We start from the raw sequence: 25,437 nt of genomic DNA on the forward strand, positions 1-25,437 counted from the left end.
TTTCTGCATGAAAAGCCAAAGGCAGCTCCACAGAGGAATTTAGGTGCTTAAATGCCCAAAAAGGGACCCGACTCCCATTCCACATAATTAACTAAAAGCTGCATAGGTGTCTACAGTTTTCTGAGTGTGATGTTGAATAAAGTCTTATTTCTTTTTTTTTAAAGGGCGGTGAGGACTTAAGAATGGAAATGTTGGCCTCTGAAATGCCATGAATGTTAGCAAAGTCGTGGCTGGGCTCTGCCAGAGCCTGCGTGATTTGACGGCACGCTATGAAATTACATCCACGTGATGGAAAACCGAAAGCTGAAAAAATTGAGCAAAGAACGATCCAAACCCAAATCATGTGAATTCCACAAGCTTTTTCAGCTTGTCCTATCAAGAAGATTTTAATTTACTGAAAAGTATTAATTATTCAAATTTATGTTCTGAGTATCATAAAATCATTTATTCAAATTGTAAATGTTGGGATTAGCATCAGCTACGGCTCACCGTGGCACCTGGCAGAGTGTTCCCACTCCGGCGGTACAGAAGCTCTTCCAGTAGGAATGCTTGCACGGATAAAGTAAAATTCCTGCTTGGGCAGCTTGGAATTCATGTTTCATTAATATTTATACTAATAACCTTAATTGTTTCTGTGGACTGGGGAGAAAGAGGGAGATGGAAGCAATCAGAGGAGTGGCCCTTCCCGAATGGCTGCTAGAGAAACCCCGTGCTGCAGCTGCAGGGCCACGGCCCGGCCGGACTCTGCTTCTCAACAGTTCCAAGCAGTTAGAAAAAAAAAAAAAAGAAAAAAAATCCAAGCAATGAAAAAGCTGGTGCTTCATAATAACATTAGGGGATAGTTCCTACTGTACTAAGCAATAGTAATTTAATTTTTCTCTCTCCTTTCCTGTGCGCACAGGTGGTCTTCAGAACGGCCGCCTCTCCCCTCAGCCGACGCCAAGGCGCTCGCTGGGCCTTTAGTGACCGCGGCAGATCTCCCCTCCATCGGTTTGCCCGGTTTGCCTCGAGCCCGGCGTAAGGCCCTCGCGCACCAAACTGCCCGTGCGGGAACTCCCCGCCGGGGTGCGGCGTCAGGGGACGTCGGCTCGCGGGACCGCGACAGCACCTTTGGTAGCTCCGGCCTTCCGCTGACTGCGCGCGGCTCTGGCTGACGGGAAGCTCCACAAAGCGTGTTTGTACTCTGTGGGAGGAGCACTAGGTCCGTACAGCACGCGGGGCTTTACACCTAACGGCAGTACTGGCTTTGGAAGCTGAGTTTAATTTGAAGGCTCATTTCCTCGGTCAGAGCGTGCTTGACAGGGAGAGAGGAAAGGTTTAAGACTTTCTCGAGGCTCTCGTGAGCAGAAAAGCAACGTGTTCCGGCCGGGCCCTCGTGCTGTGGCCGCGCTCCTCTGCCCTGGGTTTTTCAGGTGCTGCTAATGCAGCTGGGAAAGGCGGGAGCGAGCCTGGCCCTCCCGGAGCAGGTCCCATTGCCATCGGTGTCATCCCGGCCAACGGGAACCGCATCCCCTGAAAAACTCTCCTGGGAGGTTTTCGTACAGTTTTCCGTCTTGCTGTCAGTCACCAACACGACGGACACCTGACCTGCCGAACCAGGTTTGCAAACTCCTGTGCTGTCGGTGCTCTCTGTTGGGAAGAGCACCAGGACTTTTACGTCAAGGGTTTCCTAACCGCGTACTTCAGCGGGAAAGCTTTTCCCGAGCTGGCGCGGCGTCATTCGCTGCTCCCCCTGCGATGCATCGATCCGCTCCCCTTCGTTTTACGGGGACCGCTGCTCAGCGAAGGGTTGTGTAAAGGTTAAAGCCTCACCGAGAGTGAACATAGCGAGCGGGGGCAAGCACAGCCCGGACCAGGGTAAAAATGCAGAACGATGTAAGACTGGGGGAATGGCGAAGGTAAGTAAAGGGCCGATAATTCTAAATGAAAAAGTTAAATAATAAAATCAGCAGCAACAGAAGAAGTTTTACTGCCACCCATCACAACCTTCTTCCGATTATGAACCATACCTGTCTAACCTCACGGTTCGTCCATTTAGTGTGTTCACATGGAATCAACTGAAAGTGTCAAACAGAAGGAAGTTAACCCATTTCCATGTACCTTATTTATATCTAGGTCCCAGAGTTGACAGTATAATTTATTAAGTATCTCACCCTGTATAGTGACATTTTTACTAATTAATATGGAGCCAGCTATACACACTGCATATGTACAGGTATTTTCATAAGGCATATAATATCTTTGCATTGAAAATAAATGAACATTATTAAATTTAATTTAATATATACTTTCTTTGAGGTGTTTATGAAAATATTTTTTCTCTATATTTTTGTATGTGACATGATAGAAATATTTCATGGGAAGTACAGGTTAATATATTTTATCTTTATAAAGGCATATACAACTTTGAGGCAGTGTTTCTGATGGACAGCAGAATTCCTAAAGAATTTGTATGTGCTTCTGTGTTTTGAAATCATATGAAATTGACTTTAAGAAGTAACTTGATTAAAAAAACGCACCAATGCACAGCCAGAGGCTGACAATTAAAACTAATACATAGCCACGTGAACAATATATTTATATAGTTAATATATTTTTTCAAGATGATTGGTACTAACATATAGTATTATACATTTGGCACTACTGTTTGCCATTGGTCCAGCAATTGGCAAAAAATTTGTTTCCTATGTATAAATCTGTCTGAACATTAGATCTGGCTAGACATATTTACTATTTATAAAAAAATATTTAGACAGTAAGCTCACGTTGAATAACTAGGTCTACTGTGTTCTGGAAACTCTTCAGTAGTAGTACAGCTTTCTCATGTTCCATATGTACAAAACTGTGTCCATTTGCCTGCAACACAAAAAGAAGAAGAAGAAGAGAAATCAAATGAAATTCTGTTTAGTGTCTCCACTTTGGGGGAGCAAAGGGATATATGAAATTAAAAACAAGGCTAAAACAAATGATAATCGTATAACGATTTCCTGCAAACAGGAGTGCGACTGTACCACCGAGAGAACACGTTTCTCTCTCCCTCCCTCGGACAGACACTGTGCCCCTGGGCTTCGAGCAGGGGCTGGACTGGATGACCTCCCAACCTGAACTGTTCTGCGAGTCCATGGTATTCCGCATATTTTCTGAAGAAACAACAACGCTGGGATGTAAGAGTGTCAAAGGCTGCGAAGCCCAACGAAAGCTAACGGTGCCAGAAGGCGCTGCTGACGGCGAAGGAGGCTCGGCTCAGAGCACATGCAGACATGCTGCATATACCAAAAGGGAAACATTCACTGAATAAATTGTTCTGCTTTAGTGCTAATTAAATCTTCCTATAACTTGTCTGGGACGATGCTATTTAAAATAGTCAAATTTCAAACATAATTGTCAACAGGCTCCTGAGTGCGAGCAGTAAGCCCAGGTAGGAGGCCCACCCTTCTGCAGAGTGAAGCCGGGCGGTACGGACCGAGGATAAGGCTCGCTGCGGAGCCTGCCCTGGGGCCAGCCACGCCAGCCCACCGGCACTCCCTGGGTGCCGGGCAGGTCCTCAGCCTCCCCTGGCCGCGCCGCGGGGCTGGCGCAGACCTGGGGGTGCAAAGCTCCCCCTTCCCTCCCCAGAGACGCCAGCAGAAACCGCCACTGCCCGTGGCCCATGGAGCCCATCGCTACGGGCGCAGCAGGACCGTGTCCGGAAAGGCGCGGGTGTGCGGCTGTACCGGCGCTCTGCAGCGGTTACGGAGGCTGAGAAGGTGATCGGGAGACAGGCTGTGGGGCTGCCCCTGCCAGAATCTGCCCTCTCTAGCTAACAGCCGTTCTTAAACACACGGCACTGCACTTTAACAAAATAGATAGATAATATTAGCTAGCATTTAAAAATAGGTTAGTGAAGCCGCCATGCTTTGGTTAATGAACTACCGCTGCTGTGACATTACAGCCCCGCAGAAGAGCCACCAGCCATCGGCGGCACACATCCAGACCACAGACATTGCTATCTTGGCCACAACAAAACCGTGCTGCGCCACATCATCCATGGCAGACAGACTTCACCCTCGGAGCCGCGAGCAGGGCTGCGGGACTGGACAAGTGCCTCAGTGACTGCCAGAGCCCCCTCAAGCTCGCAGGAGTGAAGATGCCCCTGGCCACCCCACGCCGTCTCGCCGGGATGCCCAGCCCGGCAGTTGAAAGCAGTGCTGCGCACACGTCTCTGCAGGAACGGGAAGCCCACGAGTGTGGTGGTGCCTTCTTGGCGCCGGAAGGTTTCTGTTCAAAGGTGTCAGCTGCCGCGAGCTCTAGCGCTGATGGCTGCACCGGAATGGCAACGGGCAGGCACAGAGCACGGGGAAAAAGCGGCGTCCAAGCAATAGTGGACAGTAGCTCATTTTCATTCAGCTTGTGCAATAAAATGTATTCGCTCTGAGAACAGCAATACAGATTTCAGGCAGGAAAAGTTTGAAAGACATTCACTTATGTGCCAAAATTAGGCAGCCATTTGGCATTCCACTCGGACTCTGACACAATTCAGAGGGAAGCTGAAGAAGTTTCAGGTTATTCCCCGCTCAGCTCACTGGGGTCTGCATCGCTCATTCGGGAACAAAACCTAGGCCAGCCTGAGAGCAGGCCAGCTCTGCCTGCTGCCGAGCCCGAAAACGTTCTGCGGGTTCAGCTCTTGCTGGCGGAGAAACCTCCTTTCTACTGGAAAAGTTTCTGAGTGGAAAAAGGCTATAGGAGATGCACATCCCAAAATACCTAAGCAGGCCACACCCAGAGGGATTTGTTATTTAACATATAAATAAACGATAATCAGAATCTACTTCTTTCATTCCTGCTGTGGTCTCATATTCCCCACAAAATATGCTACAAAATCCACATGTATAGGTACACATTGAGTTATTATTTAGTTCTAATTATTAGTCCAAAAGAATGGTTTTTAGCTGAGTCATGGAGCCTCCAACCCAAGATTTCTTAGAAGTGAAGGGCAGCCTTCAACGTATGGCGGCGACGTACGACACGGCTGGCAGAGCTGCGGACAGCCTCGGCAGCCGTACAACTGCGTTCCTCCGTAAAACTCATCTACTAAAACTGCTGCTAATTTTAGAACAGAAAAACCAGTCTTACTTATCAAATACATAACTTAGGAGCTTATGACACAGAAGGGAAAGATACACCCATTGTGCTCCCCCAGGCAGAAGGCGCACACGTGCGTGCACGCGCACACAGACTCATTTCTAGCAAAAACAGGCACCGGGCGGCACCGCGGTTAAGAAGGACAGCCTCTCCGTGAGCCGCCTGAGTCCACCCAGGGAACATCGAGCCTCTTAATTTTTAAAGCTTCCCTCCTCTTTTATCAAAACTGCTTGGGGAGACACAGAAATGCGTGACACTGTTTCTCCTAAAAACATCCTGCAAAGCAAATTCTTCCCTGTAAGTATTTAAAAAACTTCCCCTGGAGTCTCAGTCTGATAATATCTTCCTGTGCATCATCTAGAGTGAACCGAACTCGCTGCACGGGAGCACAGAAGGTGCACAGACACCGAGGTGCTCTCGTAATGGTGGCACTGGGGACACCCGCCACGACAAGACATACAGGCGCCAGCCAGCGACACCGGGGAAGCGTCAGCCGGGGATGACGGGCGGCAGAGCCTGTAGCATGACCAGATCTCGAGGCTACTACAAGCAGAACACGGGGCAGACAGCGTGAGGACAGAGTGGGCCAAGACAGGGAAGGCGGGAAGATGGCTCCTCCCCCCGAGTCCCAGCAGAAACTGGTGTCACAGCCAGCGCGGGTGTGGAAAACAAACAGAGGTGATGGTAACGGTGGAAAATGGGGAGGGAGGTGAAGTGACGCCACAGAGTATTAATAATTTCGAGTTCTTACTGCCTAGGGAAATGGATACTTTTAGCTAAAGGCTTTGCTTATATTTCAGAAGTAAAATAGCCTTCATCGCAGTTGTGGTTTCTTCTCTGTTAATTCCTTCATGAGATTAAAGAACGCCCTTCCACTTGCCACAATATAAATCAACACCTGGTAACAGGGATTATGCATGGGTAGAAGTAATTGCAAATAAAAGGAAAATGTTCTTGCCAGAGAATTTGAAATGATGTACTGACAGTGACAAACGAGAAACTCTGCTGAGACTGATCCACAATCCTACGAGAATGACTGAGAGTGCAAAGTCAAACAAACTTCATCAACATAAGTGAGGAATAAATTAGGAGAGTGACATTTGCTACCTAAAGATAATGCAGCAGAACCTTGGGAGCTGCTCAGTACCGCAGTGCCCGTGCTGGGTTGGAGGGGCAGGGGGAGCGAAGGAGAGAGGGAGGCAGGCGGAGAGAGGCTACCGAAGGCGTCTGACACATCCTCAGTGTGCTGACTTCATATAACCCATAAAACCACAGTTAACCTCTTAGCCTTGATCAGTGTGAAAGGCTTTAAAAACTGTCATAAGCCTTTCAGACATCTATAATGACTCTTTTCCTTTTGTCAGTGTAATACTATTTGCTGCCAGTAGGTAACACATTTTCCAGGCTTAAGAAAAAAAAAGAAACAACCTTGCAGGACATGGTAGGAAAGCCTTTTCTACATGGACAGCCATTATTTTCTGTGAATGAGGAATTTTTGAAAGCTGTGCTCAGGAATAGCCTGTCTTTCTATTTAAAAAGTTCACTGGAATACAGAAAATATTTCTAACAGAAACAAAACAGAAACAAAAAGCTGAGATTTCTCTGTCCATTATGCAGATGCTCCCGTGGTGGATCTGGTAGTGGCCGTTTTTCATGCAAGTGCATTCAGAAATGCTGAGGCAGCAAAAGCCCATTACAATCCTGTCAAAAAATGTGACTATATGGCTCCTTACAGCAGTGTCACATCAGCTGCAGAGGCAAAAGCTCTAACCACGTCTGGCTTTGCCATATGCTTTTGCTGGGGAAACTGCTTGTAAAGCTCCTTTCTCCCTGCACCTTCTTGCGCTGTGAGCGTGGAAAAGCTGGATGTGATGTAAGGATTAATTTCATTTTAGAGTTTAAATTGTGTCACATCATTCCTGTGACAGATTGCAAGCACTAACCCTCTCCGGCAGTGCCGTTCCCTCCCAGGAGGCTGGTGCTGGCCTCCATGTGCCTTAGTATCGCGGGGAGGGAGCAGAAACTGCCAGGCAAACGGGGGACAGTCGGGCTGCTTTATTCCTTCCCTGCGAGCCCAGCTTTCGAAAGTACTGCGAGTAACACTCTGTTAGAAATCAATATTCGAGTAACAAAACTGGCAGTGAACTTGTACTGACAGCAATATCATTGTACTTCTAAGATGAAAAAGACTGAGTTCAGTTAAACCCACGCATACCTGGAGGATCTTGTCGCCAGGCTGGAGCAGGCTGGATGCTGGTCCATCAGGCTGAACCCTAGTAACAAAGATACCCTATAAGTCAGAAGTAACAGAGGTTAGGATGCTATCACCAAAAACTAGTTCCCAAAATACAGGGGTCTCCCTAACTGGTGTCTGGGGGCTTTATATACTCTGGCAACGGTCTAAACACAAAACACTTTTTAAAGTCTGTTTGTAATCAAACAGTAGTACGGGTTTGTAGCAGCTCCCCACGAGCTACAGCTAGTTCTCACCTGATACAAATATAATTGTGGGTCATTTGAAACTAAGATTCCACATCACAAAATAATGTCCAATTTGAATAGGGCAAGGGTAACAGGGTTATCGGGAGGATAATTAAAATGGAGCAAGCATTAATTTATTAGAATAATGTGTACCATAATCTATACAGTAATCTTTGTTTACTTCCTCCAGGGGAAAAAAAAAGTTTAAAACAATTTCTACAAAGCAGTCTTGATATTCAGCCCTTGAGATGTTCAGTACAATGGTCTGTAGGGTTGCCCCTTAATCCAGTGTCTGAGAGTGAATGACTTTGAAAGGGGAAAAATTAAGTAATAAAGGATATTTTTAGATCTGTTTTCAGAATTTCAGTAAAATACGTTAACATAACCCAAAATCAAAGACTGAGTTCCTAGATGATGAACACATCTGCAATATTTCCCATAGAGCTCATGCAGCCCTTAGTCTCACCTCCTCCGCTGCCTTACCCCGCTGCCGAGGGCGAACACCGTTCAGCAGACTCTAGAACTGAGCAGTGGCCCAATTTCAGCCATTTACACGGCTCCCAGAGACACCCGAGAAACTCCCTGCTTGGTACCACCATGTAAGAGTGTCCCTGAGGGATTTTAAAGCCCTCTGGAGCCAGGTACCACCCAGTGTTTCCGTTAACCTTACAGAACCTGAGCTCCTCGAGGCAGAGCGATGGGCTGCTTATAGTTCGTCCACATCCCGTTAACTTGAGACGCCACTGAAAAGGACTGATCGCTTCTGTGATTGTACCGCTTTTCCTGACCTTCCACCACAGTCTCACCAGCGCGTTAGGGCAGAGGTGTACCATCACTATGCAGAGGAGTGCTCACTGCTGTCCCCACTCGTTTCATCTTACGGACAGAACAGCACCGCATGCCTGACTTAAAATCATCGCAGATAACTGGCATGTATGGTCAGAGACAATAGCACCCTCTTATCGCTTCCGTGGTATTTAATCGTGATAAATTGGATTTAACGGTGCGGGAAGCAATGTTTCAGATTAACAACACATAAACCCCCTTTTAGGTATTAATTCCTCCAATAGAACCACCCTATCAGTCCCTTAGTACACAATTTTGCATTTCTGCTACTGGTAAAATGAAGTCTAGCTACAGCTGCTCCTGCACCGCCTGTATCACTGGTGCAGACCCATTCACAGCGGGATAGAGACCCTTCTGTAATAATTTCAGGCAAGTGATAGACAGTGGAAGTATAGCTTAATTCTAACATCATACATTAAACTGTGGAAAAAAAGACCGTGATGTTATAAAGTGCAATTCCAGTGTGCAGTCTCAAAGGGCACCAAAATGAGTATGTTTTATAGGATAGTCATTAAAATGCCTGATGGTCATGTACAACTATCCTTGAAGTTCAAAACAGAGATTACCAATGAGAAAATCGAAAGGAATTAAGACTGTGTTAGACTGTTTCTTACATACAAGCGTATTTTACATTTCCAGTTAGCTTTCTGTTGTAATTCAGAGTGGTGGGGAAATTATTTTTTTAATTTGCATGCAGATCTCCAATTTTTGAGACGAGATTGAAAGATCATTTTAATTTCATCATTTGCCAGACATTCTCAATATTTATGGAAGTTATGACTGCCTCTTAGAACTGAAGCCAGTATTATCGAAGAATATGTTTAACTGAGAGGTACCCATAGTACTTGTTTTTCAACAAGCTCCAGTCAGTTTTCCCGCACCGAACAGATGAATTCACAGCCCTCAGAGTCCAACTCCTAATCCTAAAGCCCCGTGTAGCTGATAATCACCAGACGTTGTATTTTTACTAGGCTTCCTTGTACTGTAAAGAGATTTATCAACCTCTTAAATGTGTAATTCCCAGAATGAACACTGAGTCTCCCTCACCATCATGTACCAGAATGGTGACATTTTTAATTAGCATTCCAGAACAGACGACTGCTTGCCATGGTGTCTGATCCATGCAAGGCACCACTGATCTCCACACCAGTTTGCAGGCCAGGCTGATTTTATTTGATACGGCTGCTATAAACCCTGGCATTTCAGCTACCTAGTGATGCTATGACTGGTTTAGTATTCCCTCCAATGACTTTAGTGAAAATTTAATCAGGGCCTACTTTGACTCTTAACAGAAAAAAGTGAGAGAGATGATTCTTCAGAAAACAGTCTCAAAAATTATCTTACGCATGGAATATAAGGCAGACACCCACATGATTTCTGTTTTGATTCCCTTGTCTTCATTAACAAAAAAACCCCCCCGTGAACAACACTGCCCTAACAAAAAAAAAGCAAATATGGGAAAAATTCTTTCAATTATCCCAACAGAAGTGCATAAAAATTTTGCTCATGTTATCTATGTCTCCACTATATGGCACTCTAAAATAAGGACCATTTAGAGAGAAATGTATAACTTACCTTATCAGAAGGTTTGAATGGATTTCCTTGTCCACTTATCCCACCACTGATACTAAAACCAAGGCCAGGATTCTTCTCTATCCTCACACAAAACTAGATTAAAAAGATATGGCAAGATAAGTCAATGCCAACATTAGAGCCTATCTAAACAATGGCATCTTCTTCTCCTACATCCCATTTCACCGTTAACAAGACGAGCTGACCCTCTCAAAAGCTTTATTGCACAAACAGTAAAAGTCAGTAGAGTTTCGTTATCGACAGAAAGTATTTTGATGATTTTAGCATGCCGCAATGATACCATAATAGTCACAATGCTGCATGTATTTTTGCATATTTTCAAGGAGAAAACCCCCCAACCTTTAGACTTTTGAAAGCACAGTTCACATGGGCCAAATTTTTCACTTAAACATGGGGATAACTCTGTCAGCGAGGCTTCATCTTGTGCACTTTTATTTTTCCAGAAGGTGTCAGATGGGCACCATCGCTGGCGCTATGCTTGGGCAGAGCCAAGGAATAAATACGCTGAAGCTCAGAGACCTTCAGACCGTTGTGAGTGTCAGGGCCACAGCCTGCACTGAGCACCAGGCACTTCTACAAGTGCCTTACTCCAGGCAATACTGCTGAATCTTATCTTGTAGTCAGGATGGCTCTAAATGGCATTGGGTAATTGAATATAAAATCAAAATGACATCAGAGTAGCTTAATGACTACTCATGGAGCCACACAAGCAATCGCTTCTGAATCTCAATGCAATACTCAGAGACTTAATGCAGGCAGCTACTCGTGTGGATTGACCAAGGCTTTACACAAGAGAAAGGTTTGCTAATGATGCTGAACCTTATTCTGCAAGTCAAGCGCCTCAAACAGTTACTGTGATCATTAAGGCCAAAGATAATGGGGATAGGATCAAGTAATGAAGAAACCAGCACCCATTTTGTTAGCCTGAGGGCACTGGAGCTGCAGCCGCCCTTTTGTAGGGCTAAACAGGAGCAGCCGATACCAATCCGAGAAGATGAGCGTCTCGCCAAGTATGCAGCACTGTCAGCACTGAACCAACTTACTGGGGAGTTGGCAGAAATTGCTAATTAATTTGGTGTGACCCAGTGATGTCAGCTCTGTTCAGGAACTTCAATGCCAAATTGTGTTGCTTGGTCAAGCCAATAAAAATCTGGTATCCGTCCTGGCGCTGGGGAAGAGGAGAGCCCTGCTTCGCCTGCCTCCAGCTCCCCCGTGCTGCCCGGCTCCGCCACCCTCTGCTATTGCCCAAGGCTCCCTCTTCCTGCTGTACGCAAGGCAGAAAAAACCAGAAAGTTTTTGTCAAAGTGTTATTCTACAGACACACTTTCTCACCTGCTCCTGATACGCATCCGTACTTCTCTGACCCTTGGTTTGGATTAAACATCGCCCTGTCTGAGGCGCTCGAGAGCTCTGCGAAGAGGGGATCTGAATGGGCAGTGGTGGCTGAAACTGCTGAATGGTGACTTTGTTCATGTTTCCTTCATACTGCTGCTCGCGGCTCCGATGCTGTAGGCTTTGCGATCCCATTAAAGTCTGGATATGGCTACCTGCCTGTGGGTAACGTAACCCGTTAGGCCAGAAATTCAGGAAGCTGAAAAGAAGCAATTATTACAACTTACAGAGTCAAGTAAAAGCAAACCTCTTAAATCATATCAGAGGTTTGCCTTTTGACCACAGTTGGAAACAACCGTGATTAAAAGCAGCAAGGATATGCCCGTTGCATTCAGTGACCCTAGGTGGCTTAAGGGAAATTAGCCATATACAGAATGTTTTATAAACCGACAATATTTTTTTCCTTGTGCCATGATATATGCTTCTGCTCAGAATGTTTTGTGAACTGAAAACATTTAATAAATTGAAGTGGGGTGGATTATTTATCACGGCACACTCTGAAGATACTGGAACACATTTTTCTCTCTGGATAGTTTGGAATAAGATTTATACCATAAATACAGATATTGGCCATATTGTGTATTGTGTACGGAAAGCATATATCAAATTCTATGCCTTGTCCTAGGGACAAGTGTGGCTTTTACAAATATAACTAATCAAATTATCAAATGTCTATGATAATATCTACTGATTTGAAGCTCTAATATTTTGTAAGTATGAGTGAAATATACTGCATTTACATTGACTAGGCCTTTTGATATTTTCAGAAAGCCAGAGATGACTGCTATCATTCTTCTATCCCCTCTGTCCCCGTTGCCTTTCACGTTTGCAGCTGGGATCTAACAGGAGAGGTTTGCTTTCTGTGTTCTGTTCTTGACATGGTAAAGTTGCATACTTGCTTACTCTTCAATACACAGTCTCTATTTAGGCACATGAGTTACGTAAATATTTGAGGCAAGTCTTTGCAAAATAAATTCAGTTGAGACAATTTTACGCTTTTCATATTTACAGGGTTCAGATGCTGTTGCTTATAAATAATCACATGCAACTCAGCCATAAGGGAACGAGCAAAATTCATACTCCATTCTATGATCAAATATTATTACCTCCACGAAATATCATACCGTTGCCTCTGAGAGTTTTCAGATTATATGTACCCATCAACCAGGGCTATTATTTGAACAGCCTGAACACGAAAGAGCATTACGGCCACATGGCTCTACATCTGCAAGTCTCTATGGACACACCAGACCTATTTAAACGATGTTTCACATTAAGTTTACACCAGCCAACACCACAGCCACATCTTGTCATGAAGGTCTAATGCTCAATACTACTGAACCTTTATGATCCTGCTGGAAGAGTCACCAAACGTGAGACTATATTTTACACAAGAATAAATTTAATACAACAAAGATCAAAATGTTTCTTACCTGTTGGCCAGTCATCTGGCCTCAGAAGTTACAGCGGTCAGGGCATTAGAATTAATTGCTTGTTGCCCTAGCAAAACCACATCTGAATGGATTTCCAAGATCCATCTGTAGAACACATCACTCATACAGATGCAGTTGGAGGTCCTCGTGTCACCGAACACAGAACCCCAGCACGACACGCAGTGACTGCCAGCAAAACTGATCTGCTCCGTCTTAATTTTTGGCTGACTACATTTGATGAAAGGGACTGGGTAGAGTACATGTCTGACAGTTCTTTATTTCAGTACAAGAGGGAAAGTCTCAAAGTGAGTAATGACAGAGAAATCTCTTACTCCTTGTGCCCAAACCTTCAATCTTCGAACTCTTCTTAAAACACAGCTCACCTGTGTACGTGAAAGTGTTCAAGAGACATTGGCAAACTTCAAGAACAGCCCGGTGAAGTCAGTCTGTACTGCGAACATCCCACTTTACAGGTCAGAGGGATCTTCAATTCAGCCAAGAGCAGAAGGGAAGGACAGACTTTTGAGCTATTCATGAACTCCCTAGCAGCAACAAGCCGTGCCCGCAGCCGACTGCTGAACCCCTATCACCCTGCACCGCAGACATGCAACATGAGCAGGTGACTGTGCAGGACAGCTCTGTACTTCATGTTGTGTCATACTCATTGCAACAAGATCCCCAAAAAGCAGAATTGCATAAATTCTGCTCTTTGCCCCAGATATAATCCCACATCCACCACAGCAGGTGCTTGTCCGCCTCAGAGGATGATGTGTATTTCAAATCCAAAAAAAAATATTGTGCTGCTTCACTGAAAAAACTTAAATCTTCTTTATCAGGTTAAATGACCTCTGTCTTGAACAGCAGATGCTGGAAATGAAAGAGAAAGAGCCTCCAGCCTCTCAGTCATGGCTAACAGAAATACTCCCAAGCCAGAAAGGGAGAGAAATGGTGACTCGGACACTTGCACGTCCCCGTTTTGAGGCAGCTGCCTTCCATAGCACACGCTCCTTCATGTCCACTGAGCCCATTACAGCCCACGCAGGGATCTCCCAGAGTCTGCATGGCTTTCAGCCTTCGGGTGGGCTGCTGTGATCCTGCAGCACCTGCAGAAGAGGCCAACAGAGTCCTACGTATCCCCAAAGCTGTGGAGCTCATCCTCTCAGAGGGTCCTCGCCCTGCACCCAGGGCATGTAGCTGACTTGTTGACATGACAGAAAAATTCGTCTTCTGGGAAGCATAGATACTATAGTCTTTTAATAAATCAGTGGATTGTTCAATTTCAAGATTAAAATATCCAACTTTTCCATAAGAGAAATAGCCCATAAATTATGGGATGATCACATAAATGATCACACTTAAAATAAAACTAGCATTTAATCTGTATTCTGAACAGCAAAAAGCACAGAAACAACCACTCACCCCCACATAATTATGTAGTGAATACTGTATAGTATTCCCACTCTGCCGAACGTAAATAGCCATCACTACACATATGGTAGCCCTCTATGTGTGGATAATTTAGGGACACATATTATTGCATCTATATACGTACTATGTCAGCCTGAGCACACAGCCCATCTGTCTACTGTACGTGCTCTTCCCCTTGGACGGAGAAGTGCCAACGTTCCTTCCAGTGATTCCCCAAGTACAGTTCTACCATGTAGTGACTGTTCTGCACGAGCCCATTCACACTAGTACCAGTGTGTTACCGGAAAAACACAACACGTAGTACAATTTATATTTACATCATTTAATTGTTTGTTAAGTTGAACCTTATAGAATATTTTCTGAGTCTGACTTCAAATTATTGCTGTATTTTAATCCCCAGATGCTGGGAAACCAAGGCACTCGAGGTCACTTTCAAGGGAGAAGAGATTAGCATTGTGCTAACAGCACACTGCAAACCACCTCCTGAGGATGGTGGGTAAACAATTTTCAGAATTCATTTTCTCACTCCTGTTAATAGACTTTGAAGAGATCATATCACTACTTCTTGTGTATTCACATTGTGGCTCTTGCTGGAGGTGGATAAGCTCTCTTTCTTGGAAACAGGAATTATTTATTCTGCAGAAAAAAAATCTCTATTATGCAGACTGCTTCCCCAATTTCATTTGTATTCTTTACTTTATTTAACATCCACCCCAAAAGTTAATTATTTTCAGCACAGTGTCCAATGTTTACAGTATAATTAAAGTAGCTGACAACGGATGTAACAATGGATTGCTCCACTGAGTTAAGTAGATTTCAGTACGATTACACAATGTTTGTACTTACCACATCTGAGCAGCAAGATACTGAAATATGCAGAATGACACAGAATCTGCAGTTTCTTATTACGGTAACACTGATGATGCACAAATGCAAGACATAGACAGTTGGACTGTGTGAATGGATAAATGCAGGTTTTATCCCAAGACACCAGTGAAGATAAGCAGTAACTCCTCTTAAATGTCTTATCCTAGTTTCTTGCATATCAGAGGATAAAGAAACCCTTCGAATAACTTGGCGGTCAGAGCCAACTCCATCAAACAATGCCAGGGCGCCTTCCTCCTCATCCTCCTGTGCCTGGGCAGGAGTCTCTGGGCGGCTCCAGGTGCAATGGCTTTGGTCTCCTGTCTTCAAGCAATTCTCTTGTATGTGTGTGTCTCTTGTTGCTACTTTTGGATGAAGGCAAGGTCTACTGCTTCTCAAACTGTCTTGGAGAAAAAGATGTGAAGCCAGCAGGGAAATATTTGCCTCATCAGGGCTGGCAGTTAATTACGTTACAGACGTTATCAGTGTGCGCATTACGGCTTTCACACCGGTTTTATTCACTCAGACAACTTGACTTCAGGAATGAGCAGGACCAATCTCCATAGAGATAACAATGAATGTAATTATCAAATTATCACTGCTTAAATGTGCGGCTCCACCTTCTAATGCTGATTGCAAACACAGTTGAGTTTGTCAAGATCCTCCATTCTCCAGCTTTATGATTAGAGCATCTGAAAAACGCAGTTTCTCAGCTGATGAGCAAAGCCAAGTTGGGGCTGGGAGAGAGCAGCCAATGTTTTCATAGAAACGGGCCAGATCCAAGCACTGGAATTTAATATCTACTGCCACAAGGTACGAGAAATTAGAACCCTTTCTTGTGAGTTTATAGCAAATGATGCGTGCCTAGGATGTCTCTGCCAAAATTTCTGTGACTGTTCAGACACTGGGCTGGCCTCCATCTCAACACATTTGCCTTTTGTCACGAACTGAAGAATGTAATTGAAATGAACAATCTGAACGAAGACTTTTCAGGACAGCAGGGAGCTGACGGCCATCTGATACGTGCAGGAATACACCCACCAAGCCCACTGTGCCCACTGCACACACTCTAGGTGCATAAATAAATACAAGAACAGGTAGCAGGCATGAAAACACCATCCTGAGCTCATAATGATTATTGCTTTAAACTTGGAAACAAAACCACGTTTCCCAAACCTGTCCTCATTAACCTGCTCTCCTCCTTCCAGTGATTCACTGGGAAGAGGAGACAAGGGCAGCTATGTCCACAGCTTGCAGGTGCTGCTTACCTTCTTCGTGACGGTGTCCGGCGGCACATCCCGCCGCCCCAGCGGGTAGGGGTTCCACTGGCTGCTCACAGACACCTCCTCCTGCCCGTTGTCCAGAATGCTGCTCTGCTGCGACGGGGTCTGTTGCGGAAACGGTAGGGCAGCCTTTAGTCACTGTCACACCATGACAGAAAATTCTCTCTTCATATTTATTTCAGTAATCAACCCAGTTAAAGTGTAACACGCTATTGCTAAAATGGAAAGCCTTTTAAATGTCTGCGCTATCTCATTAACGTATAAGCATATTGCTGTGGGACTCTCTACAAGCAGGAGATCTTGAAAGACATAGAAAAGAAATAACAAGAATAATGAATGATGAGAGAAAAGAGAAAATCAATTTAACATGACTCATTATTTTCAGGGAAACAAATTTTGGCAAAGTTCTGTATTTAAATGTGCAGTCTGCCGTTAATCATTGGAGTTAAAACTTTCTTACCGGTCATTCAGGCATCAAAACCTTTTTTATTAAGTACCTGCCACCAAGATTAAATTATACACTTATATTTTCTTCAGAAAATAGTCCTTAATGGCAACCTTGAACTTGTGCCTACTGTTACTCGTGCTGTGCTCTGTGTATCACCGTGTGAGGTGTGCTTCCCACGGACCTCTCTGGGCTCCGGCTGGTTCTGCTCCAAGGTGACAGGGTACCGCATGTACAACATTAACCAGCAGTTAAACGCTCTCCTAGATATGAATGGACGTAACAGACGTTTAGAGTTTCCTAAAGGAGCCTGATACTGTTGCTGTTATTTTCCACTTTTCTCTCCTGTTATACATGTTTCTTCTTTGTTGCTTTTCCCCCTGTTTATTGTACTCCTGTTTTCAGTATTTCTGAGCACACGTGTACTTTTTCTGTCCCATCCTGATTTTCAGTTATCTGTCTCTGTATTTCTTTACCATAGCTGGGATTTTTGCTAACACGGGTACGGCTTTTTGTGTCAGACTTCCCAAAATGCCAACCTTGTACTACCACTGAGAGCATTTAGCATTATGTAGTGCTCGTTCAGTTATCTGCTTATTCAGTTCTGATTAATGGTAATCTGCAAAGAAAAAAAAAAGTCTATTCTTCCCCTCTGTCATTCAAGCAATTTCTTCTTCAGCTTAGATTAAAAAAAAAAAAAATCAGGAAACACTTCTTTAGATGACTGAAGAACAAATTAAACTGTTTTTCTGAAAACAGTGTTGAGATATTAGAGCTGGTAACTGGTCAATTAAGAACTTATTTTTATGCAAGCTTAAAAATCCTTTAGAAGTAAATAGAAGCAAATTGTGATTTAAATCATACTCCTCAGAGGTTAAGTAAAAAAAAATCAACCCTAATTATTTAAAATCAAGGAAAACTTTCATTATAATTCTCGCATCAATCAAGAAGTCTTCTGGAAAAATCAGGAAAGATGTGATTTTCCATATATTAAAAACCACTAGAAAAACATTTCCCCTGTAGAAACTACAAGACCTCCCTGTAGAGCTTTCTTTGTGCAAGTGGAAAAATGAGACCAACCTCAGCACTTTTTCCCTAGGTTATCCCTCACAGCTCAACCGCCGCTGCTCCCAGGGCCTGCCGCCGCAGTGCTGCTGCGCTTGCAGACAGCACAACTCTCTCCAACGCTGGCAAATTTGGGCCCAGAGCTGCATGCTGGCGTACGGGCACCATGAACCCTGACGATACGGCTCCAAGTCCTTCACAGGCCGCTCAAGCTTTGTGTCCGGCCGGGCCCCAGGGCTGCGAGCAGCCTGCCCGAGCGCGTTGCCGGGGGTCAGCCCGTGCCCGAGAGTCCCCAGCCCAGGACACACGGAGCCCCGTCTGTCCACAGCCCAGAGCTGGGCCCCGGGTTGGGCCCAGGTCGGGCTCTTTGTGCCTACCCAAACTCACGAACCAGCCGTTCTGCCCTGTTTGCTGCACGTCCCCACGTAACCCGCATCCGAACAGGGGGTGTACCTGAGCCCAGGGCAGTAAACAGCTTTGAAAATGAAAAAGTACAATTGCAAAAATTTCTGCTCTGAGGAGTAGTAAAAAGCAATGAAAAAGAAAGCTCATCATTGTTGCGAATGAGTCATCCCTTCCGGAGTCACCCACAGAGCTAGGTGCCCAAGGCTGCTGGAAATCTGCTCAGCTCCCCGCGGGATGAATTTATCAAGCACGCTACATGCCCGCGCCGTGCAGAGACAGAGGCGCTCGGTGTGGCAGTTTCCTCAGGGAACTTCTGGTTTTCCTCCTAAGTGATACGTGTGAATACGCTGATTACTCCTCAAGGGAGGTGGTACTGTACGCTTCCAAGAAGGAAGTGCACCAAACCATAAATTTTCAAAAGAATTGTGAGATGGATGCCAAAAATTGAAAGCGTTCCTCTGAAAAGTGTTTCCTTTGTCACTGCAGACAATGCTGTGCCGGACCCGCAGAGGTGAGTTCACACTCAAAATGGAACAAGAAAAAGGATAGAGGGTGCTTTCTGCTTTCTCAAGAAATAGGAAAATTCTGTGATAACAGGTTTTTCTTTTCACTTTCTGCAGTGAAATGAATTTGTCTACTTGCAATGTGATTCATTTCCAGAGTTCAGGCAGACTGCAAACTACGTAATAGCTAAGTCTAGGTAAAAAAATGAAAAGCAGCTGTTGAAACATTCAATACATGGAGCAGAATTGATGTAATAAACTTTCTCAAAACCAGTAATTGCTATACTTGATTTCCTGATCTCCCACTGGACAATAAGACCTCATTCATTACTCTCTGAATCTAGGCCACAAGGAAGAGGAAGAAGAAGAGGTAAATATTAAGCTGCTGTGGCCCAGATTCATTAAGAAATGCAAAATCCTTTAGAACATGTAAAGGAATAAAATTAAACAATACTAAACATTCAAATTACTTGTTCAATGATAATTTTCCACCACTTTCCAACAGTACAGTAAAAGAATATACCCCCTTCATGCAGTTCAGCATCACATTTTATATGGGTATGTAGCAATGAAATGCTGGTGAAATATAAAGCAGAATAATTCACATAAGCCCACACCCCGAAACACGTCACCCTAAACAGTTTCATGAATTTCCTCAGACATCCATATATTAGTATCCACATTCATCTAGAGCCTATAATTACTAAAGTCATATATAATACCTTATTCCTAACTGTGTGTGGAGAAATAGCACCGTTATTTGGAGTTGATGTCAAATGGACTTCTTTCAAGGACTTGTGACAAGAATTAGTTTATACCCAAATAGACAAACAAATTCTTTGAAAGAAAAAACCAGTACGACCAACACCAGAAAGCCGTCTGTGTCCAACGCACACACATCTACAGATAAGATTTGACCTAGATGTCATTAACTGAACAACAGAGAAGCAGACACTAACATCAGGACTTGTTTAAATCCAGGGACAGCTGAATGGGAGGTGTAAATGAAGTCAACACTGTACGGACAGTAAACTGCAGCAGGGGAAACCTGACAATGACCTGTGTGCGTGCGTGTGCACTGTGAGCCCACCACAGCTTGGCTTGGCAATCCAGTGTACGATGCACATGCCTGTATTAGTAAGCTAAGCAGTGCTAAGGCCTGTCCTCCGGCCAACCAGCACAATCTGGTCATGTTGCTGCCATTAAATTATCTTATTTGTCTAAACAGGCTTGGATCCGAACTCTTACACTGGGCCCTGGAATCCTCCTTTGGGGATTTCTGGCAGTGCCGACTGCGGAGCCCCGGCCAGGGCCTGCCGGGGAGGGTGCCAGCTGGCCCGGGCCAAACCGCCCCTGAGGCCGGTGCAGCAAGGAACAGCGCAGGCGATGGCATTTCAGCGCCCGATCTGTGCTCTGTTACCCTGTAATTACTCACAGAGAGGAGCTAATTTGTACCAACAGCTACCCATGCTGGTGCAGCGAGGCACTTAACAAGGCTCGTCTCTCCTAGCCCCCTGCCATCACACACAACCCCAACGGGGAGACCGCTTGTGACTGTCTGCAACTGGCTGCTGCTGTCACGCTGCTGTGGCCATACGTGATGCAGAGTAAGGTCTCAGCATCTCCTCTCTGATACTCCCAAAATACTCAGCAGTGACCCTCTCTGGCCTGTTGGATGTGCTTTTCCCATCAAACGTTTGGTTGTATATAATTGTGTATGTTTGTACTTATCAACGATATATCGCTAATAGCCGTAAAACAAACAGTAAAAAATTGAGAAAATTATATTCTTTCTATAGGCATTACTCAACAGAAGTTTAAAATTAATTTAGGTGTGGTAGGCATGTACTCAAAACTCATCGCCTATTACAGCATACCCAATTAACGTTCATATGTTAAAATCCCTATCTCTTGGAGCCTATTTAAATGCACGTTAAACATTTCTACATTAATTTTTGTAAGATCAAACAGTCACAAAACAACACACGTTCTCCATTTCTGTGCACAGATTAAGTCATTGAGAAAATATAATGATTGCATCAGTCTGTAACACGAGAGCAGAAAGCAGTAATGACAGCCATGTGAGCTACTAAATCCAAAAAGCAAGATTTTGAGTAGGAAAACCGTGTCACTATCATCTTTGCTTTTTGGATTGTGTATAGTATAAGCATGAATAATAGGCAAAAGCTAAACCAGGAAAAAGCAAGGAGTATTATTAATTTATTTTGTAATGCTGGTATATGCTGGCTATCCCATACTTACTTTCGGTAGAGGTAGCTCTTGAAGCATTTGGCTTTCAAATTTAGATTTAGTCTGCAAGTTTAAAGTCATGCTTCTGCCGGCATGCATTGCTGAAAAACCTCCAGAGTGCAGCATGCCAAGGCTAACTGTGTTGTGTTTGTAAGCAGCGGTCTGAGTAGAGGAAACAACCACGTGACAGGATATGAACACACATGCTCATTGAATTAAATATCACACATATATGGTTAATTTCACAAAGTTTTAGTTTAAGCAAACAAACAGTACCAAGAAATAAATAGCTTTTTGATGCATGCACTGGGTCACACGGAAGCAAATACATTGCTAGTTATACATAAAATGGATACCATAAAAGACTTCAACGCTGACAGCAGATGAAATATGTTGTTATCTGTAGTTTGAAAATTGCAGCATATCACATGGTACAAGTCTTTATTTTGCAAATATGGCCAAATTTGGTATGTCTGTGCAACCACGGGTGGGCCAGAAAACATCTATCTCGCATAAAAGAGCATCAAAAGCCCTGTACCAGACGGCTCTGCACCATCTCTTGGGCTCTGCACTACTCCCTGCCTGGCACCTGCCCGCACAGGACAAGCTGCGGTCGGGCCCAGCACAGGGTCGGGCACCCAGGTCCTGCACAGACCGGGCAGACGGGCACGTCTTCTCCTGGAGCCGCTGCTGCATCGCAGTGCCCAGGCGTTCCCAGCAGCAAAACCTCCACCAGACAGCCCAGCTTCTTAGGGCTCTGATTATCCTGTGTTGCAAACAACTAGAAACTAGCTCGCTGGCACTGCAGGGATTAGTCTGAACTCGATTTAGCTAGATAAAATCACCAGCGTCAGCCTTCCACGAGATAAAGTATTGCTTAAGCAAATACACATTTTAAACTAAGTGTAAAGATATTTCTTAAACAAACAACACCCGGGAAGTGTTTATTTCCACCAGAAATGCCTCTACTTGGGGCGCACTATTTTGCCTAGGTATTATGTATTTTCCAATCAGTTTTACACAACGTAAGGGAAATAGCTGAAGTAAGGAAAAAGCTTCAGCCTTCAAGCCAGTTTTTAAAGTTTACCCATTTGATCCTTAATGATATTTTAATATGCATCACATTGGAGCAACTGGAAGGCAATGAATATATTAACACCAAACTCAGGAGTATCTAGCATAAAATAGGTATATGGACACATTTTGAAACTAACTTATGCACTTGACAACAGTAATTTTTCACAACCACTTCAGATTATGAAGTAAATCCGATTCATGAAGTAGGTCATTAAATAGTCAAGCTTATTATTGCAATCATGCACTATAGTACTTGTACTGTTTTGTATGGAAGGCAAGTAAGCATAACTTCCTACAGCTAAAAGGAGTAATAATCATATTCCATGTTAAAAACAGTGGCAGTGGATATCCAGTGATATTTTTCAGAGTTAAGAGAGACCTTTAAATCCCCTCCACTAACAGTGACATGAAAGCTAAAATACATGGTTTTACTTTTTATCTGTGATGTTTTTCTTTATTGCCTTTTACTGCAAAGATGTATCCAGCATCTTTTAACACTCTCATTTGATTACTGAAGTGGTGGACCTCAGCAGCACGTTCACATCTGATAAGGAGGGATTTTTACGGGTTTCATTATTTCAGGCAGTGCTGCAGCAGTTACTACATGAGTAACACGCACCGTGGTGCGTTACTCGTGCAGAGACTCTTTATCGCTCATTTACCGGGGACGCCCTCGCTCCAGCTGCTCTGGAGCATCCCCAGGCCCCTTTGCGGGCCAGTTCCTCTGACACCAATGCAAGAATTTCATTACTGGGAACTCTGGTGGTTACCATTGTACGTGCAAATAGTTTGAAACAGCGAAACACACAACTAAAGGCATTAATTGCAGAGAAATGCCAAACATACCCTGTCTAACCTTCTAGCTTCTATATGTCTAAGTAGCTGTTGTCTCCAGTCAGCGGGCATTTTAGCACAGCTCTCATTTCCCTTCACAGGGGTAGGCCTTGTCTTTATATCACTGTTATCGGAAGGCTTGTCGCCATAGTTACCCAAGTTATAGTCTGACGGTATCTTTTCCAGCAGAGCTGCCATTGTAGGCCTCGCTGAAACCGGCCTGGTTTGGGATGTGCCGTAACTCTCTGTACTGTAGCTTCTTGCAGACAACGGCCTCCTTTGTGTAAGGTTTTTAACTGGAAAGCTTCCGGTCTGGGCTTTCACTTCTTGGTAGGAAGGATGCTCGTCTTCGTACCTGCCATTCCTCTTGAGGAACTGAGACTCAGAGACCGAGATACTGCTCTGGCGCTCCACAGCTCCTCGGTACGGAGGCCTGCCATACCTATTGCTCGGGGGCAGCTCGTGGGGCTCACTGACTCTCCTGAACATGGACATCTCGGTGGAGCTGGCCAGCGAATCTGCCCTCCTCAGAAAGCCCGGCCGAGAGCCCTGGCTCGCGAAGGGGGCACTGACCGCCTCCTCGTTCACTGAAGGCTGGGAGAAGGAGAACATGTGCTCCACGGGAGGGTAGCCGCGGTAGGCCCTCGGGCTGACCAGATCCTGGGGCAGGTTTTTACTCTGCTGGGCAATGTACTCGGGGTTGAGCTGGAAAGGCGGCGGTAGCCTCTTCTCCGCTGTGACCTCCACTGCTCCCTGCGGGTTGAAGCTTTGGTCGAACTGGTAGACTTTCTTCGTGACCGACGATTTCTGCTGCGGCTGCACCTTGATGCTGCCGTAGGTCAGCAGCTCATCGTCCAGCATGGGGACCGACTGGCTGCGGGACATGCTCAGCATGCCGTGCTCCGGGCCCAGGAGCTTGTCCACCCTCTCGTGGGTTCCTACAGTATCATTACCAGATGCATAGTTTTCTAAGGGTATATTATACACTTTGTATGTACCAATGTCAATCTCATCGATACTTTGCGACTTCTTAAATTTGTTCGTTTTTAAATCCCTCATCATCGGAGAAAGCCGTTCTGTACTCTTGCTGATTGAAATAACGCTTTTGGAAGGATCTGGGCGACAGTGGATATGGGAAAAGACATTTGTGAGACTTCTGTTAGCGTTTGAATCGTGATATTCCCATGCTATTCCAGGAGTGAAAGTGCTAGTCATTTCAGGAGACTCTTTGATGTGATCTTTCCGCTCAGGCAAAGGGCTGGTGGTGGGGGTGCTTTCCAGTTTGGAAGGAAAAGCTGTCCTGTCTTCAAAAGGACTAGGGGTTCTGGTCCAATTTTGCCAAGGATTGGGAGGAGGCACTTCAGATTCGTGTGTGTTTCTGAGCGTCGGCTGCTCCAGCTCCAGGGGAATGCCAACTATCCTGTCTTGTCTGATCAACGGCCTGCGCCCGTGCGCAGATGTGCTTCTAGATTTCGTGGTCAGGAGGGGGTTAGCAGTAGGATTCTCCACCGTGCTCTCCTCTGCGACGAACCCTGTGTTGTCGTAGTGCGAGCTGTCGTTCCAGCTGTCGGCGAAGGTGTCGCTCAGCGGGCGCCTGTCGGTGCGCTGTGGCAGGTTCCCCGCCGGAGCGGATTCCCGCTGGCTCAGCAATGGCTTTGTTTCAAGGGGCTGTGGAAATGACTGTGCCAGCCTGCAAAACCAAAACAGAACAAGATAAAATGCCCTCCATTAGAGCACGTGAGCAGTCATCAGAAAGATGGAATGATAAAGCAATTTAACATTCGCCCATCCACATTCTGGCTTTGGCCTCATACTATGAGATATGCACCTTGTGCCACTGGTTTGGCATGAATGGCTGCAGCAGGTCTTTGCACTGGAGTAGAGATGCTCTAAGTACGTACACTGAGAAACTAAGAAGTCAGTCGAAAGTCCTGGGTGGCCTAATGCCACATTCATATAAATCCAGCTGAACATATTTTCCTGGTTTAAAAATAATATTCTATGAATGCAGGGGAGGATTTTTTACACTTACGTCATTTTTTTTTAAACAAGAATACCAGATTCAGCTTTTGCGTGTTCTCACTACCAAGATTTTATGCATCTCCCATGAGCACACTCCAGCTTCTTTTTAATGGGGAAGAGCCTGTGGATGGAACTACATTTAGGATGGAGCTCCATTAGGTGATTTATGGCAGGAATAGACATGGCAGAGTGTTCCTGGCGTGGTACAAGAGTGTTTTCAGGTTGCTGATGGCCAGTGCAAATTACAACTTTCAAAGAACTGTGGTTTTTTGGAGGTCCAGGGCAGAGTGAGGCTCAGGACAGCAATAATACGAGAGACATACACTCTGCTATCTCTGCTAAACTACAGCCAGCTGCAGCTCAGGACCACACAGAGCAGAATACTTGCAGCTCAA

The 25,437-nt window shown here is 44.9% G+C and overlaps 1 protein-coding gene across 3 annotated transcripts in view; it reads right to left on the bottom strand.

Annotated features, from left to right (window-relative positions):
- Positions 1-2,313: 2,313 nt before the first annotated feature.
- LRRC7 (leucine rich repeat containing 7) overlaps positions 2,314-25,437 on the bottom strand; it is a 170,139-nt gene continuing 147,015 nt past the window's right edge. Inside the window, exons 19-25 of one of the 3 annotated variants that reach the window (XM_075759118.1) lie at positions 23,033-24,710; positions 21,122-21,271; positions 16,427-16,546; positions 11,374-11,592; positions 10,024-10,116; positions 7,337-7,411; positions 2,606-2,856 (exon numbers count right to left, since the gene is read on the bottom strand). In XM_075759118.1, coding sequence (XP_075615233.1) covers positions 2,749-2,856; positions 7,337-7,411; positions 10,024-10,116; positions 11,374-11,592; positions 16,427-16,546; positions 21,122-21,271; positions 23,033-24,710 — 2,443 coding nt within the window. In that variant the 3' untranslated portion in view covers positions 2,606-2,748. Of the gene's footprint in view, positions 2,857-7,336; positions 7,412-10,023; positions 10,117-11,373; positions 11,633-16,426; positions 16,547-21,121; positions 21,272-23,032; positions 24,711-25,437 lie in introns of those variants that run through there. The other 2 variants (XM_075759119.1, XM_075759120.1) reach the window with 2 other exon arrangements.

This window comes from Balearica regulorum, chromosome 8, assembly GCF_011004875.1.
Source record: "Balearica regulorum gibbericeps isolate bBalReg1 chromosome 8, bBalReg1.pri, whole genome shotgun sequence".
NCBI lineage: Eukaryota > Metazoa > Chordata > Aves > Gruiformes > Gruidae > Balearica > Balearica regulorum.